Raw genomic sequence first — 16,767 nt, 5'->3', positions numbered from 1 at the left:
TATGGACTGGATGGATGGAAGGCATGTACATCCACTAGTACTATTTAACCACAAGCTTACACAGACTGGTTCAGATCATTCTGCCGTCCACCCACGCTGCCTCTGCACTCACTGTTCAGGCATCTAACGTGAAAAATAGTAGTGAGGTTGGACTAACTGTGGTCCGACCCTTCATCTGTAAGATATCTTCATGCTCCCATTCAGACTGGAAAAAAAAAAAAAAAAAAAGGTGGACTGCGATAGGATGGAAGATTAGCACATTCCCAAAAACGGAAGCTAGTCTTGGCCTCTGTCAACCACAAAGGAATAACTGTGACATGGAAATTAAATTTTCAAAAAGGGTGGAGAGAGAAAGAGAGAGAGAGAGAGAGAGAGAGAGAGAGAGAGAGAGAGAGGGGAAGCAAAGAGAGACAAAAAGTGAAACAATGACATCACCTACGATAGAAGAAGTCATTTCTCTGGATGTTGGCAGAAAAAGTTTTTGAAAAGTTTCTCTTGTTTTTTTTCTTTCTCCAGTCCGTCGTTTGCTCCCCTTGCCCTCTTCTTGTCGTATCAGTGTCCCTCCATCTTGTTAGGGTTAAAGGTGGGAGCAGGTGGAGATGGTGGGCTGGGGGGGGGGTCACAGGGTGAGCTTGCAGTGACAGAGTTCTTTGTACATTTGCCTCCTCAGCCGGGGCATATCCTGTTGGCCAAAGATGAATGGCTGCCCTAGTGCCAGACACTTGCAGTACTGCAGGACGGATGAGGGAGTAAAAAAAAAACAAGTTATTGGCCTGCAGGAACAGCAGAGTCTGACAAAGATGATTTTGAAATAAATTTTTTAATACTAGAATCAATATATTTGCTTCATTTGAGTCTATGCGGAAGATGAAGGAAGTTAATGCTCTTATTGTTGTAGTCTGAGTGACGTGACGTCATATCCTTTCCGTATCCGCCAACCAAAACAAACCGCAGCGAGCCGAAACGAAAAAGTAGAAAACGGCGGAAGGTCCACGTGGATACGACCTGCACCCTCACATGTTAAATCCAACGTGGTAAACACTACACATCCAGTAAAGGATGGAAACACTTTGGGTTTCACACATTGACAGGAAAAGCAGAGCTAGACATCGCGGCTAAAGCTGCATGCTAACTCTGTCATGGACAGGAAACGTTATGCGGTAACGTGCAGTCGAGCCGGCCGTCGCTCTCGTCTCCGTGGTCAAATGGGCCGACGCTACGACTGTAGAGCACCCATATACTGACATTTATGTTCTCTGCATTCAAACGGCCCCGATGGAGCTGACCATGGATGTATAAAGAGAATGGAGCTGACGGGAGAGCTAGAGACGGACTTGGAGAAGTTAGAGGAAGTAGACACGTCTGGTTTTCAAAATAAGGTGTTAAAGGGAACTGTTTATACAAAATGGAAATAAGATTGATTGGATTATATTCACCAGAAGTATAAAACATTACATGTCCCTTATAAATTAGAAAGTAAGGCGAACACATGGACTACGATAGGAGAAACTCACCTGTAGCACAAAAGCCCCGCAGTCGCTGTCGTTGTTTTGACGACCCACATTCTGCAACAAACAACCCGCATTCATTATCAATACACAGTGCAGTTGCTGAAATGCACAACAAAGCCATAATAGTGTATGACTGGCTGTCAGCAGCAGCAGCCCACTGTGTGAAACGATGATGCGTCAAAGTCGGAAAAACAAAATCCAAACAAACGAAAGCGTCTCACCATTTTGAAAAAGCCTTTCCATCCCGTCAAAAAGTCTTGTTGGTCTTTTTTGATGGCCTCCGCTTGCAGATACTTAAAAATGTGCTGGAAACAACAACAACAATAAAAGAGTCAATGAAAAGACTACAGAGATAAAAGCAAAGAAACACTACAGTTTTCATGATAAAAAAAACACTTTGATAACATCAAAATACGAGACTGATGTAAACACTGTTGTAATCAGAGACGGGACCTGTCTGATACGACATGCAAAGAAACACTGTAAATAATGATAATCCCAATTCTGAAATGTTAAATCTGATCGGTAAAAGATGCATTCACTGAGGGTCTCTAATGGCTTTTAATCTACTAGTGTAGGGGCTTGGTGTTGCTGTTCCAGTCCTACCTTTGGGCAGCGTCTGTTGAGAGTCCTCTGAGAGTCAAAGTAAGTGATGGCTCGACGAGGAATGTCAACGCTGACCAGTGACCAGTGGACCTCCAGGTGGATGGGGATCAACAGCAGATCCTTCTGAAAGATGTCAACCTGATAGGAAGGAAGTAAAAGGAGAGATAACAGATGTTAATACAGCTTCGGTATGTTCGATAAACTCAATCCAGGCCGTCTCCTACCACTTGAAAGACCGTGGCTGTATCTGAAACCTCATTCTATACTAGTAGTACGTACTGATCTGGCCAAAATGTAGCATGTAGTATGCGAACAGAAGCGAAATCTCCAGTATGCCAAAAATACCCGGATGTCGTACTGATTTAGAAAAAATCTCCAGTATGCATCGGACCAGTCTACCTTACCTAATGTATCCCACAATGCAAAGCGCTGGAACGGTACAGGCTTCGGTTACAACAACAACAACAGCAGCCAAAAACTGCTTTTTTCTTACATTTTTTGCAGCTATTTCATCACTAAATTCACTTCTGAGAATGTTTGAGGCGAGAAATCAGCTGTGTAGATTTTGAATATTGACAGTTTTACGATATTAGATGGTGAATTGAACATTTGCTTCAACGTTTTTGGAGTTTAGAATCTCCACAAACTGTCATGACAGCTAGCGAGCGCCTGCCGGGGTCGCTGCCTCGCCAGCCGGGCGGTCAGGCTCACAGACCGCTATGAGCTGGATGGAGCTCTCTAGAGACCGGTCTGTAGACGAGGGGCTTTGATTTCCTTGTTGATGGATAGTTTGTTTAAATATCACAACACAAATCTTGATTATAAATTAACAGGAACCTGTGATTATCTGCATTTTTGGAGTTGAAAAGCTTCACAACCGCTCACAGACCGGCTACAGAGCAGCAGGAAATGGCGAGGGAAGAGGAGAGGGAATTGATTGATTTCACAACACATTTGGTGTTTGCAGACAGAAATGATTTACATGTTTATCTGCATATAGAGAGGAGACTCGAAATCCAATCACAAGTCGTCACTCTCTAGACCCATGTAGATTCTAATGCCGGGTGTGGCTCTGTTCAGACCCGGCATTAACATGCGTCCTGAGTGATCCAATCACAAGCGGACCAGCTTTAGGTACGTCTGGGTCACACCTTGCATTACAATGCATCTCCGCATGCATCTTGAGTGGCCACTTGTGATAACTCACAGATCACAGTCACTTTTGAATGAGTTTTCATGACTGGACGCATCACAAAGAGAGAACCGGTCTGAGAAAGCAACACTCAAAGAGAGAAGTCTTTGTAAACAGGAACCATTTTTGTCGAGCTGGGTTTCTCCTGCTGTGTGTATGAAGTATCGACTGCCGGCTTAATCTGAATGACAACCCCACGGCCATCCTTCTGTCTCGGTTGTGTGAACGAGGCGCTTTGAGCAAGACTCAAGCAATTACAGAGTAATTATAAAGACAAAAAGGGATCAAAACTACCAACTGATAACACACAGACTTAACTGGGACGAAACACTCTTCTGCTTGCAGCCCTACTTTGTGATTTGTTTGACAAGATGACCATATATCTATGTAAAAAAAAGCACGATTGCCCAGCACAACCTTAACTTGAAGGAAATCCTCCATAACAACACTTACATTTTTCGTCCACCGTTTGACTCCATCATAGCCTTTTGTCCTTAGCTTATCATAAAAGAAGCTGTTGAAAAAGTGAACCTGAGGAAGAGAACAGAGACGAGTAAGAATTAGGGTTTCAATATAGCTCAATAAAGCCTTTCTCAAAACAAAACACGATTGGGTTGTAAGCATTGTCGTCATTCAACTGTCCATTTAGTATTGCGATGTTATGTTTTGTGATTCTCCAAAACACTATAGATTTTTAATTAATAGTTTAAATGCAAAGATTAACTCAGTCAATACTTTATTTTATTTGCAAAGACGCATGCTCCCTCTCAGTGTATGTGTCCTCTTAAAGTAGAGCTGCGATGTTGGATGTTACAGGGACTAAGATGCATGTAAATTCAGATCCCACTGTTCTTATTACACAATAAAGTTAACTGTTTTTACTCAGATTTTATGCATATGGTGGTGTGTTCTTTAGTTTATACTATGACACAGTCTTCATAAAATATATATATTTTTTAAATCATATATATTTAATGGTAATCTCGCCACATTCTTACCAATAAACAGCCCTAACTCATATATCAATAATGCTGGGGGACCGACATTTTCATTTATAACCATCTACTCTTCAGGATTCATATTTTCAGGTGATTATACACTATATTGTTAATATGATATTTCTGCCAATAAATCCCCCTAAATGCTACACACTGGTCCTTAAAGAATTTGATGTCTCAAGCCCAAGCTGAGATATCTGTGATGGCATCATTGGAGCTGTTTCTTTACTTTTGGAAAGCCCCTTCAGAGCCACAGAAGACTTTTTATTACTGTTACTTTACAGTTATTATTTCCTTACCTTCTCTGGCACAGAGTCCATGACCAGGTCACCGTACATGTTCATGATCTGAATAAAACAGAAACAACAAAAAGGAAGATGCCACATGTAAAGAAACATCTTGAAACAAACAAACTTTCCATTCAGAAAACAAGCATTTTAGAAGTTGTTTGCTTGTCGTCTTAAGGACAGACCCGACAAAGCATGAACTCAGACTTTTGTTTTTACAAATGGTGACATGATGTAGTTAATTCGGCCTCTTTTTGATCCGTTTATTGCATTTAAACCACAGCACAAGCTGTTTATTTTGGGTTCATATGGCTGTAGTGACGTGTACCTTGCTATAGTGCAGTGGTTCCCAAACTTTTTCTGTCAAGCCCCCCTTTGATGATATAGGAACATTGTAAGCCCCCCAACCGCACCCGACCCCACCCACCCCAAACGGGTCACACCTTCTTTGTTTTGAATTAATTGCATTATAATATATATAAACTCTATAAAATATTTGTTTTTCTTTCTAAAATAAGTACATATCACTTCACTTTTCCACTTCACAGTTTACAAGTTTAAAAAAATAGCAATAATAAAATCAATTTCCAAAAAGATTGGACTTTAGATTGCTTTCAAGTAGATTGCTTTCAGACATATTAATGCATTACATTCTATTTATATTCTATCTATATATATATATATAGTATTAATTGCCCTCAGTGAGCCTTTCTGCATTGGGCGACTCTGAAGGCTACCTTGTAGGAAGCAAGTTGTGCTTTCACAGGGACAGATGCAGCTTTTACAAAGTGACTCTGCTGGGCATGACAGTTTTCCAATTTCTTTTTGAAAAACTCAAGGTGCTTATTCACATGATCGGGGTGGTGGGTTTCAATTTAGCGGGTTTCATACTGTCTGCCGCCAGCATTTTAAGACACACAACACACTGGGGTCTCTCTTCTTGGCCGACCATAGTGCTTGTAAAGCCCAGGGACAGATATGCCTCGTTATATTTTCTTGCTTTTACCTTTTTTTGTGCCGTTGTTGTGGTTGTCGCGTCGCCTGCTACAGCTGCAACAGACTTGCCGTCTGATTTGCGCGTTATACCAGTCACACATCTGTCCATCTTGGTACATCGCTTTGTTCCTATCTCTTATCTTTTTCTCTTTCTCTTTCTGTGTCGCTCTGTGTCTTTCTCGCCCTCTTGGTGTCGCTGTGCGTGTCCCTCTCTTTCTCTGGTTTTGCCGCTAGTCGGTCTGTATCATGTTTTACCGGTGTGTGCCTGTGTGTGTTGCTTGGTGATGAAGCCGCGCCCCCCCTGTAGTTCCACTGCACCCCCCCTAGGGGGCGCGCCCCCCACTTTGGGAACCACTGCTATAGTGAATACTACCAACCACCGACGTATCTGGGACTTCCACAACATGTACAAAGCAGAAATAGTGGTTATTTCAGCCATGGTTGTTGAAACGTTGTTGGTATTTACATGGAGGTAAGCACCTCCTCCTCTCCGACGCCTCTAGCTCGAGTTATGCGAAAGAACACAAATAATCCCAGCGAGTAAAGCGAAGCAGAATTTCACTCTGCGTTTGGTGTGAACGCAGCATAAGACATATTTTTAACACTCCTGAAGCCAGGTGGCAGCACATTCATTCTATGCACATGCTTTTGTATTATTTTACAAAGCATAACAGTGTTAAGAGTGTGTCCTGTCCTACCTGGTCGTTGAGCCAGTTCTGTCCGTACAGGGTGCCCAGGTCATCCATGGTCAGGACGTGGCGTTTGTAGTTGACTCTGAATGTTTTGGCCAGGGCCGATCCCGACGAACGCTGGAAGGATTGTATTAGGTGTTGGACCACTGCTTTCCTAATGAAGCACAGATCAAACACACATGGAAGCGTTAGTAAATGATATACTTGATTCATTTACCTACATAGTGTCACCGCCCACCCTTACTACCAACTCCTCTGCCTGTTATAACACTACATGACCACACACACACACACAGAAGAAGGGTGTCTGACCTGTGTGGCTGTGAGAAGCTCTCACTGAAGATGTCCTGAAGCTTCTCCACGATGTCGTCCACGTGGATGGGGATCAAACTGCCGTACTGCTGTAGAGACTCCTCAAGAATGCCTTGACACAAGAAAGCCAGGAGATATTATAATTTAACCGTCATCTTCACAGCAAGCATTCCTAAGATCATGGCTGCGCTCTTCCTGCCTTTGTCGAGTGGTGTGACAAAAATTATCTTGATCTTAATGTCTCAAAAACTAAAGAACTTGTGATTGACTTTAGAAAAAACAAGATTAATCCCACTCAGAGTATAATTCATGGCGACGATGTTGACATCGTGCACTCTTATAAGTACCTGGGCACAGTGTTTGACTCTCATCTCAAGTTCGATGTAAACACTGAGTCCATTGTTAAACGAAGCCAACAGAGAATTCATTTGCTGCGGAAAATCAACTCCTTTGGTGTGAGTAGATCTATTCTGTGCACTGTCTACTTGTCATATATTGAGAGCCTTTTAACCTTTTCATTTATTTGCTGGTTTAACGGTTTGTCTATGAAGGACAGGAATTGCCTAAATAACATTGTGAAAGTCTGCTCCAAAATCATCGGAGCCCAGCAGAGCAACTTAAACTCTCTCTGGGAGAAACGTGTCCTCCAGAAGGCCAAAAACATTATTAATCACAACCAAATCCTGTCTAGTGAGTTCACACTACTGCCTTCAGGACGGCGCTATCTGCCGCCTCACAGAAAGACAAACCGCTACTCCAAGTCATTCATTCCTTCCGCCATTACACTGCTGAACGCAGAGTAACTATCATGGATGAACGACAACAAAAAAATGTTTTATTTACTTTGAATGTACAATTATTTTGCACTAACCACATAACGGTTGTCTGTGTTTGCATTAGGTACATTCTTGGAATACAATTTGCAATGTGCAAATACTCTTGGCACTTTATTCTATTCTAATTATTTATTTATTCCGTTATTCTTTTATCTCGTCTCGTTTTTATTCTTGTATTCATTGTTTTTATTGCGAAGATTTTTAATTTTTAATCTTGTACTTTTATTGTTCTGCACCTCCCCATATGCCACCTACTGTGTTCCCTCTGTCAATGATGATTGTGCAGTATGAATGTGTGTATATGTTTCGGTGGACTGCAGAAACTGAATTGCCCTTCGGGGATAAATAAAGCTCTCTGTATCTGTATCTGTATCTGTATAAAATCCTGTTTTGTCCAAAAGCTGTTTTAAAATGTGTCTGACCGACGGCGAACGTGAGCTAATAGTGTCTGATCCACACCTGTCACACAGCTCATGTGTTCCTCAGTAAGGGCCAGCTCCACTGGTTTCAGCTCCACTTCCCGCCTCCCTCGGTCCTCCTGCTTGTCTGGAGAGCAGCCGTTTATCAGTTTATCTGCCACAGAAAGGGAAAGAAATTACAGGTTTCTTAGACTTTGTCAGTTTTCACTTAATTCCACCTCTTGAATTTCCCTCGGTATCAATAAAGTTACTATCTATCTATCTAAAAGCAATCTGGTGAAGGTAAAAGGATGTGTAATGGTAGAAAGGTGTAACCATAGAAATAGGAGTAGAATGCACAGTGAACTGTTTTTTCGTGGTCATTTGATTAATACAAAAGAAAGAGGCAATTGTTGTAAGTTGTGAGTTGCGGCCCCGCACCAAAAGCTGGACCAGAGAGGCCAGACACACCGCCACCCGACGGTAAAGATCAAAGAAAGCGCTCTACACATATTGACCGTCATCTTTTCTTGTAAAATGTCCAATATAATTGGTATCACCGGTGTTGTCACAAGTTTATGAACCGGTGGGAAAAATTTCTTCACGGTCACATCCCTACTGACCACCAACCCACTGTTCAGCTCATCTTCTGTAACCAGTGTAGCATTAAAGCAAGGCTGAGTCAGCGTAGGGAAGTAAGTAAGTATAGAGAAACAATACAAAAATATAGAAATAAACAGTAAAATAGTTACAAGTAAATGGTGTATGTCCGTACCTCTCTCAGACTGTGTGAACCTCTCATCGTTGCTGTCATCCTCTCCATCGACGTATGGTGATCGCTGGTACCTTTTTATCCTCTTCTGCTTGCCGTTCAGATCGTGCCTTTGCCCTCTGCGGCTGTACCGGTACCCTTGGGAGCACACCCACTGCGCCCGCTGGCGCCAGCTCTTCCAGTGCTTGGTGAGCCGGAATCCAAGGCCTCTGTGGGATCGCAGACGCTGCCAGCGCCGGAGCCTCCTCTGAGCCCTGAACCTGCTGAAGTGGGACCTGAACAAGTCCCCTGCTTCGGCCTGGGACACACCATCCTCTACGGGGACGTCACCGCCTTCATTTGCCTGCTGCTGTGGTCCGTGATGTTGGTGTTGTTGTGAATGAGGGTGCTGTGTGGACTGGGAGGGAAAGTCTGGGATCTCCCACTCCACCTCCGCCTCGTCTCCATCTTCCTCCTCATCCTCCTCGTCGTCGTCTTCTTCTTCTTCCTCCTCCTCCTCCTCCTCGTTGTTATCCCAACCCTTGCCCTCAAACTCTACCTCGTCTTCCCCATCCAGATTGTTTTCTTCTTCCTCATCACCTATAGCCTTCATCCTACCCATCCCATCCTCCTCATCCTCCACGTCCTCCTCTTCTTCGACATACTCGCCCGTCCACACCTTCTCTTTCTGCCCCAGCCTGAGGTGCATGGGGCTGGGTACACTGTGGCCCGACGCTGGGACTATGAGGTGGTCTCCAGGAATCCCACCTGCACACAAACATGAGCAGTGATTCACTATGTCAGCGGTGTTCAAACAGTTGCCATTATGACCCAAAAGCCTTCAGGTTTTCATTATAAAAGGTGCAGTGTGTAGGATTTAGGGGGATCTATTATCAGAAATGGAATATAATATTCATAACGATGTTTCATTAGTGTATAAATCACCTGAAACTAGGATTCGTTGTGTTTTCGTTAGCTTAGAATGAGCCTTGGGCTGCACGATTATGGCCAAAATTATAATTATTCTGATCAATATTGAGTATTCATAGATTTTAACATATTTTTATTGCAATTTCACATTTAAATAAACAGAGCGCTGTTTTCACTTCCATGTTGTGCTACATTTCAACCGTCAAAACCTCCAAATGTTGTCCTTATAGTTTGTTGTTTATTGTGGTTATTTGGATAAAAACACAATTCAAATGATAGGAAATAATATTTTATTTAAATATTTGCTTTGATTAAAAAAATCTTAGCATTAGTTTTAATTATGTATTATAAGCTGCTTAGAGCTAGTGTTAGGAAGTTCAACAGGTCATAATCCCCTATTTTATATTTCTGTGAAAACATCTGGATTTATTATAAGTTTCTCACCAAAAACTAAATTTTACAAGATTACATTTGAGCGCATCGCGTTATAATTTAATACTAATTTTTACTGACCTTGAACACATCATAATGTAGTAGAATAAAGAAGTACAAAATGCCTACCTCCTCCTGTGTCGTCCTGCCCCACAGCGGTCAGACCGAGGTCTCCCTGCCAGCGGTTCTGGGCCAGGCTACCGCCACTGTCTCGCATTATCCACGGACAACCCACGACCTGCGCCAGCTCGTCACCTACAAACAACACACACACATACAGTGTACAGTGGAGCGTATAACTACTTTCTATAGAAATGCAGCTTGCTAGTTATCTTGGCGTGAGAGAACAGTTTGAACAAAGCTGTTCCACATTTATAAGATTCTGTTGAGCCATATTTCTTCTCCATGATGTGCATCACCCCATTAAAGGTGCTATTGATAACATTCAGCCACTAGATGTCGCATTCTCCCTCCCCCGTTCCATTGCATTTACTTCACAACAAAACATTGCCAGGCACTTTCGGTCAATCTCAAACATTTATCCGTTTTTTTACCCACTAACTGACGACCCAGAGATACCACGTGATACCAACGTCTTTTTACTATCAGCTCACAAGCCTTGTTAGAAATGGGAAACAGACGTCAGCTATCTTCCACAGAGATAAACAAAACATTAATTTTTGGACCCACCAAAATTCTTTAAATGATTTATTCTCAATCAAAATAAAGCCACTATTTTTTAACGCAATCGATCTTTCAGAGGTTGTAGCACGCTCAGTTTTAAAACTAGAAAACCTAATGAATCCATCGGTATCAACCATGTCATACTAGCTTGTCATGAAGGAGGCTAAATAACGCTCCAAACTTGCACTAAATTTTGGCGCGGAAAACTGGCATGTCCATTTTCAAAGGGGTCCCTTGACCTCTGACCTCTAGATATGTGAATGAAAATGGGTTCTATGGGTACCCACGAGTCTCCCCTTTACAGACATGCCCACTTTATGATAATTACATGCAGTTTGGGGCAAGTCATAGTCAAGTCAGCACACTGACACACTGACAGCTGTTGTTGCCTGTTGGGCTGCAGTTTGCCATGTTATGATTTGAGCATATTTGTTATGCTAAATGCAGTACCTGTGAGGGTTTCTGGACAATATGTGTCATTGTTTTGTGTTAATTGATTTACAATAATAAATATATAAATACAAATGCATAAAGCAGCATATTTGTCCACTCCCATGTTGATAATAGGATTAAATACTTGAAAGATCTCCCTTTAATGTACATTTTGAACAGATATAAAAATGTGTGATTAATTTGTGATTAATCGCGATTACTAAGGAACAATCATGCGATTGAATCATGCAACCCTAATTATTTATTATTATCAATAAGACCTATAAATATCATCACATCCCTAATCAAACAAGATATAATTGAACAAAAGGTCAAGTGAAAATCATTTAAAATAAGCTGCCATCTTATAAACCACTATCCAAGCTGCATTCATTTATGGTATGGGTGATGGAGTGGGAAAAGACGCCTCGACACTGTTATGTTTTTGCACCATCTTTGACCTCAGCATCCCAAATGTTCCGCCTCCCTCTGCAAACCTTAGGGAAAATGTGAACCCCTAATATTTGACCTGTTATCCAGCATCCTCAAATGTAATGTGCAACACTGAGCCAGCCAGTAGCCTGGCTCTGGAGTTAACGTTTGCCCAGCGAAGAGGAAGAAGAGAAAAGTATAGTGGCACAAGTGTTAAAAATATGAATTGAAGTGGGCCGAATAACAACTGTGAGAGTGTAAAGTTCAATTCTGCAGAACATCTTTTGCTCAGACAGTTTTTTCTGTGAAAAGGAGCGAAGTCTTTGAACTCGCTACCTGATCACTTGAAATCTGCTGCAAACTTTACCACCTTTAAGAGAGCAACCAAATCCCGTTTAATTCAGCGACAAACCTTCATGTCTAGTTTTTATATGTAATGTTTTTAAATGTGTGCTTTATTGTATTTATTTATTTTTCCTGTTTTAATCTCTTATTTTCACGGAAGCCCTTCTAGGGACAGGTGTTGCACATTAGCATCCGCTATAAGCACTATGATACTGGCATCAGATAGCTGTTTTTAAGTGGTCTATGTACATTGTGTTGGTCCCTATTAAATAAACCATGAATGAATGAGATCATGAAAGTCCCTTTTGCAAGATGCTGGATATCAGGTAATCTTACTATACCCACTGAGCTCCACAGTCCACAGTTGGTATACAAACCACCTCCTCAAAGCAAGACTCATGCCTTATAATGAGAGTGCTGCAAATGGCACAACTAACATTTCAATTGCATCACTTTACCATTACAGGCAGTAATATTGACCTATGACCTTCCATTAATATGCGTTAATTCACCAAACCATGGGAATTGAAGCCTTCTGCTAGCTAATGAGGACAGAAATAAAGAAAAATCATATAAAGATTATTCTCCAGTTTACTTACTTACTTAAAGGCTAAATGCTTCTGTTTTTTGTAATGTTCAAATGTTTTAATAAAAGGAGTGCATGTTGAATTACATGGGATTTATTGTTTTTTATTGGTACCGTGACATCCTTACATCTGGAGTTAAAGTATGCCCAGCGAAGAAGAGAAAAGTAGATAGGCACAAGTGTATTAAAAATATGAATTGAAGTCATGAAAGTCCCTTTTGCAAGATGCACCTCCTCAAAAGCACGACTCATGCCTTACAATGACAGTGCTGTTTAGAATACTAATAATATTAGTAGAGCCTGATCTTTATCTGCAACTGTGCAGAAATACCGGGTTTAAATTAGGGCTGTAAGAAGTTAACGCAATAATAACGCGTTAACGCAAATTTGTTTTAACGCCACTAATTTCTTTTACGCATTAACGCAACTTGGGATGATTTTTAGGTTTTAAAACTAGAGTGAAGATACTGGTATCATATGAAACTAGAAAACCTAACCTTGTCATACACTAAATTTTGGCGAGGAAAAACTGGCATGGCCATTTTCAAAGGGGTCCCTTGACCTCTGACCTCAAGATATGTGAATGTAAATGGGTTCTATGGGTACCCACGAGTCTCCCCTTTACAGACATGCCCACTTTATGATAATCACATGCAGTTTGGGGCAAGTCATAGTCAAGTCAGCACACTGACACACTGACAGCTGTTGTTGCCATGTAATGATTTGAGCATATTGTTTAATGCTAAATGCAGTACCTGTGAGGGTTTCTGCACAATATGTGTCATTGTTTTGTGTTGTTAATTGATTTACAATAATAAATATATACATATATTTGCATAAAGCAGCATATTTTCCCACTCCCATGTTGATAAGAGGATTAAATACTTGATAAATCTCCCTTTAAAGTACATTTTGAGCTCCTGTCCTTCCACAGGTAGAGGAGCCATGTGCACCTGGTCTGTGGAGCGGATATGAAATGTTAGCATGCTTAGTTAGCCTGGGTGCAAGAGCAACTAAATCAATGTGCTATGTAATAATGAGTGCATGATTTGAATGCATGCATGTGTGCTGTGCAGCAGAGATGAGGAATAGGATGAGAACAGCTGCAGGAAATAGTCCTCACCAATGCTAGCTAAGCTAAGCTAACTAGCATCAAGCGTCACAGTGTCACCTCTTAAAACCACAAATAAATACAATTAAGTGCAAGATTACTAATTGTGAGTAACTATGGATAGGTAAAGCCCACGCAGAGATAGTAATAATATGTTATTTGTAGTAATAATGTTGAATAATTGAAGTGTAGCTTGTGCTAACATGCTAGCTGGTTAGCCATGTTGTTAGCTAGCTAGCTTAGATATTAATAATAATAAACTCTGTATTTATATATATATATGTATAGTTAGGTGGTTTAAGTGTATGCTTACCGTTAGCCTGCAGATTTATGTGAATGTGTGTCCAGTTGTTTCCCGTCTGAATGTGTAGCTTTAGTGGTTATAGCATGAAAACAGATGCTATAATGTGTTAACCTCATTCAATGGAGAGGCAGTCAGGTGTGCTCAGATGTCACCTGAGATTCCTCCTCTCAGGTCTTCCGGTTCACAGATACAGACAGACTGATGCTCGATAGAGAAGCTGTGGGTTTGGAGTTAATGTTTGCATCGACGGGGAGAGACTATTTCAAAAGGGTCTGTGAGGACACGAGAGGAGAGGAGAGGAGCGATGCGACGAGCAGCCGGAGCACTGCAGGATTCTTCTCTCATGTCAACTACAGAGAGTCCAGCAGTGATGACGACACGCATGGGATGTGATATTACAAGAAAAGACAGTCGTAATATTACGAGAATAGAGTCATAACTTTATGAGAAAAAAAGTCGTAATATTACGAGAATAAAGTCATAACTTTATGACAAAAGAAGTCGTAATATTACGAGAATGAAAAGTCCTAATATTACATGAATAAAGTAATATGTTTCGGGGAAAAACAGTCGTAATATTACGAGAATAAAGTCATAACTTTATGAGAAAAGAAGTCGTAATATTATGAGAAAAAAGTCATAACTTTACGAGAAAAAACAGTCGTAATATTACAAGAAAAAAAGTCGTAATATTACGAGAATAAAGTCATAACTTTATGAGAAAAAACAGTCGTAATATTACGGAATAAAGTCCTAACTTTACGAGATAAAACAGTTGTAATATTACGGAATAAAGTCATAACTTTACGAGAAAAAACAGTCGTAATATTACGAGAATAAAGTCATAACTTTACGAGAAAAAACAGTCGTAATATTACGGAATAAAGTCCTAACTTTACGAGATAAAACAGTTGTAATATTACGGAATAAAGTCATAACTTTACGAGAAAAAACAGTCGTAATATTACGAGAATAAAGTCATAACTTTACGAGAAAAAACAGTCGTAATATTACGAGGATAAAGTCATAACTTTATGAGAAAAAACAGTCGTAATATTACGGAATAAAGTCCTAACTTTACGAGATAAAACAGTTGTAATATTACGGAATAAAGTCATAACTTTATGAGAAAAAACAGTCGTAATATTACAAGAAAAAAAGTCGTAATATTACGAGAATAAAGTCATAACTTTATGAGAAAAAACAGTCGTAATATTACGGAATAAAGTCCTAACTTTACGAGATAAAACAGTTGTAATATTACGGAATAAAGTCATAACTTTACGAGAAAAAACAGTCGTAATATTACGAGAATAAAGTCATAACTTTACGAGAAAAAACAGTCGTAATATTACGAGGATAAAGTCATAACTTTATGAGAAAAAACAGTCGTAATATTACGGAATAAAGTCCTAACTTTACGAGATAAAACAGTTGTAATATTACGGAATAAAGTCATAACTTTATGAGAAAAAACAGTCGTAATATTACGGAATAAAGTCATAACTTTACGAGAAAAAACAGTCGTAATATTACGGAATAAAGTCATAACTTTACGAGAAAAATAGTCGTAATATTACGAGGATAAAGTCATAACTTAACGAGAAAAAACAGTCGTAATATTACGAGAATAAAGTCATAACTTTACGAGAAAAAACAGTCGTAATATTACGAGAATGAAAAGTCCTAATATTACATGAATAAAGTAATATGTTTCGGGGAAAAACAGTCGTAATATTACGAGAATAAAGTCATAACTTTATGAGAAAAGAAGTCGTAATATTATGAGAAAAAAGTCATAACTTTACGAGAAAAAACAGTCGTAATATTACAAGAAAAAAAGTCGTAATATTACGAGAATAAAGTCATAACTTTATGAGAAAAAACAGTCGTAATATTACGGAATAAAGTCCTAACTTTACGAGATAAAACAGTTGTAATATTACGGAATAAAGTCATAACTTTACGAGAAAAAACAGTCGTAATATTACGAGAATAAAGTCATAACTTTACGAGAAAAAACAGTCGTAATATTACGAGGATAAAGTCATAACTTTACGAGAAAAAACAGTCGTAATATTACGGAATAAAGTCATAACTTTACGCGAAAAAACAGTCGTAATATTACGGAATAAAGTCATAACTTTATGAGAAAAAACAGTCATAATATTACGGAATAAAGTCATAACTTTACGAGAAAAATAGTCGTAATATTACGAGGATAAAGTCATAACTTAACGAGAAAAAACAGTCGTAATATTACGGAATAAAGTCATAACTTTGAGATAAAACAGTCGTAAAATTACGGAATAAAGTCATAATTTTACGAGAAAAAATAGTCGTAACATTCCGAGGATACAGTCATAACTTTATGAGAAAAGAAGTCGTAATATTACAAGAAAAAGTCATAACTTTACGAGAAAAAACAGTCGTAATGTTACGGAATAAAGTCATAACTTTTCGAGAAAAAACAGTCGTAATATTACGGAATAAAGTCATAACTTTACGAGAAAAGAAGTCGTAATATTACGAGAAAAAAGTCATAACATTACGAGAATAAAATCATAACTTTATGAGAAAAGAAGTCGTAATATTACAAGAAAAAGTCATAACTTTACGAGAAAAAACAGTCGTAATGTTACGGAATAAAGTCATAACTTTTCGAGAAAAAACAGTCGTAATATTACGGAATAAAGTCATAACTTTACGAGAAAAGAAGTCGTAATATTACGAGAAAAAAGTCATAACATTACGAGAATAAAGTCATAACTTTATGAGAAAAAAAGTCGTAATAGTACGGGAATAAAGTCATAACTTTGCAAGAAAAAAGTTGTAATATTACGAGAAAGAAAAGTTCTTATATTACATGAATAAAGTCATATGTTTCCGAAAAAAAATCGTAATATTACGAGAATAAAGTCATAACTTTACG

General features: G+C 39.4%; 1 protein-coding gene across 1 annotated transcript; it reads right to left on the bottom strand.

Annotated features, from left to right (window-relative positions):
- Window positions 1-495: 495 nt before the first annotated feature.
- Window positions 496-14,197, bottom strand: senp3b (SUMO specific peptidase 3b). The gene is made up of 12 exons (XM_074624258.1): window positions 13,845-14,197; window positions 10,071-10,196; window positions 8,604-9,347; window positions 7,890-8,003; window positions 6,595-6,706; window positions 6,289-6,436; window positions 4,607-4,654; window positions 3,763-3,840; window positions 2,118-2,255; window positions 1,733-1,816; window positions 1,515-1,565; window positions 496-730 (listed from the first exon to the last, which is right to left on the bottom strand). Exons 2-12 carry the CDS (start codon window positions 10,156-10,158, stop codon window positions 620-622), a joined length of 1,716 nt encoding a protein of 571 aa, XP_074480359.1. The 5' UTR covers window positions 10,159-10,196; window positions 13,845-14,197; the 3' UTR covers window positions 496-619.
- Window positions 14,198-16,767: the final 2,570 nt, after the last annotated feature.

This window comes from Sebastes fasciatus, chromosome 22, assembly GCF_043250625.1.
Source record: "Sebastes fasciatus isolate fSebFas1 chromosome 22, fSebFas1.pri, whole genome shotgun sequence".
Lineage (NCBI taxonomy): Eukaryota > Metazoa > Chordata > Actinopteri > Perciformes > Sebastidae > Sebastes > Sebastes fasciatus.
This window is presented reverse-complemented; position numbering and strand designations above follow the sequence as displayed.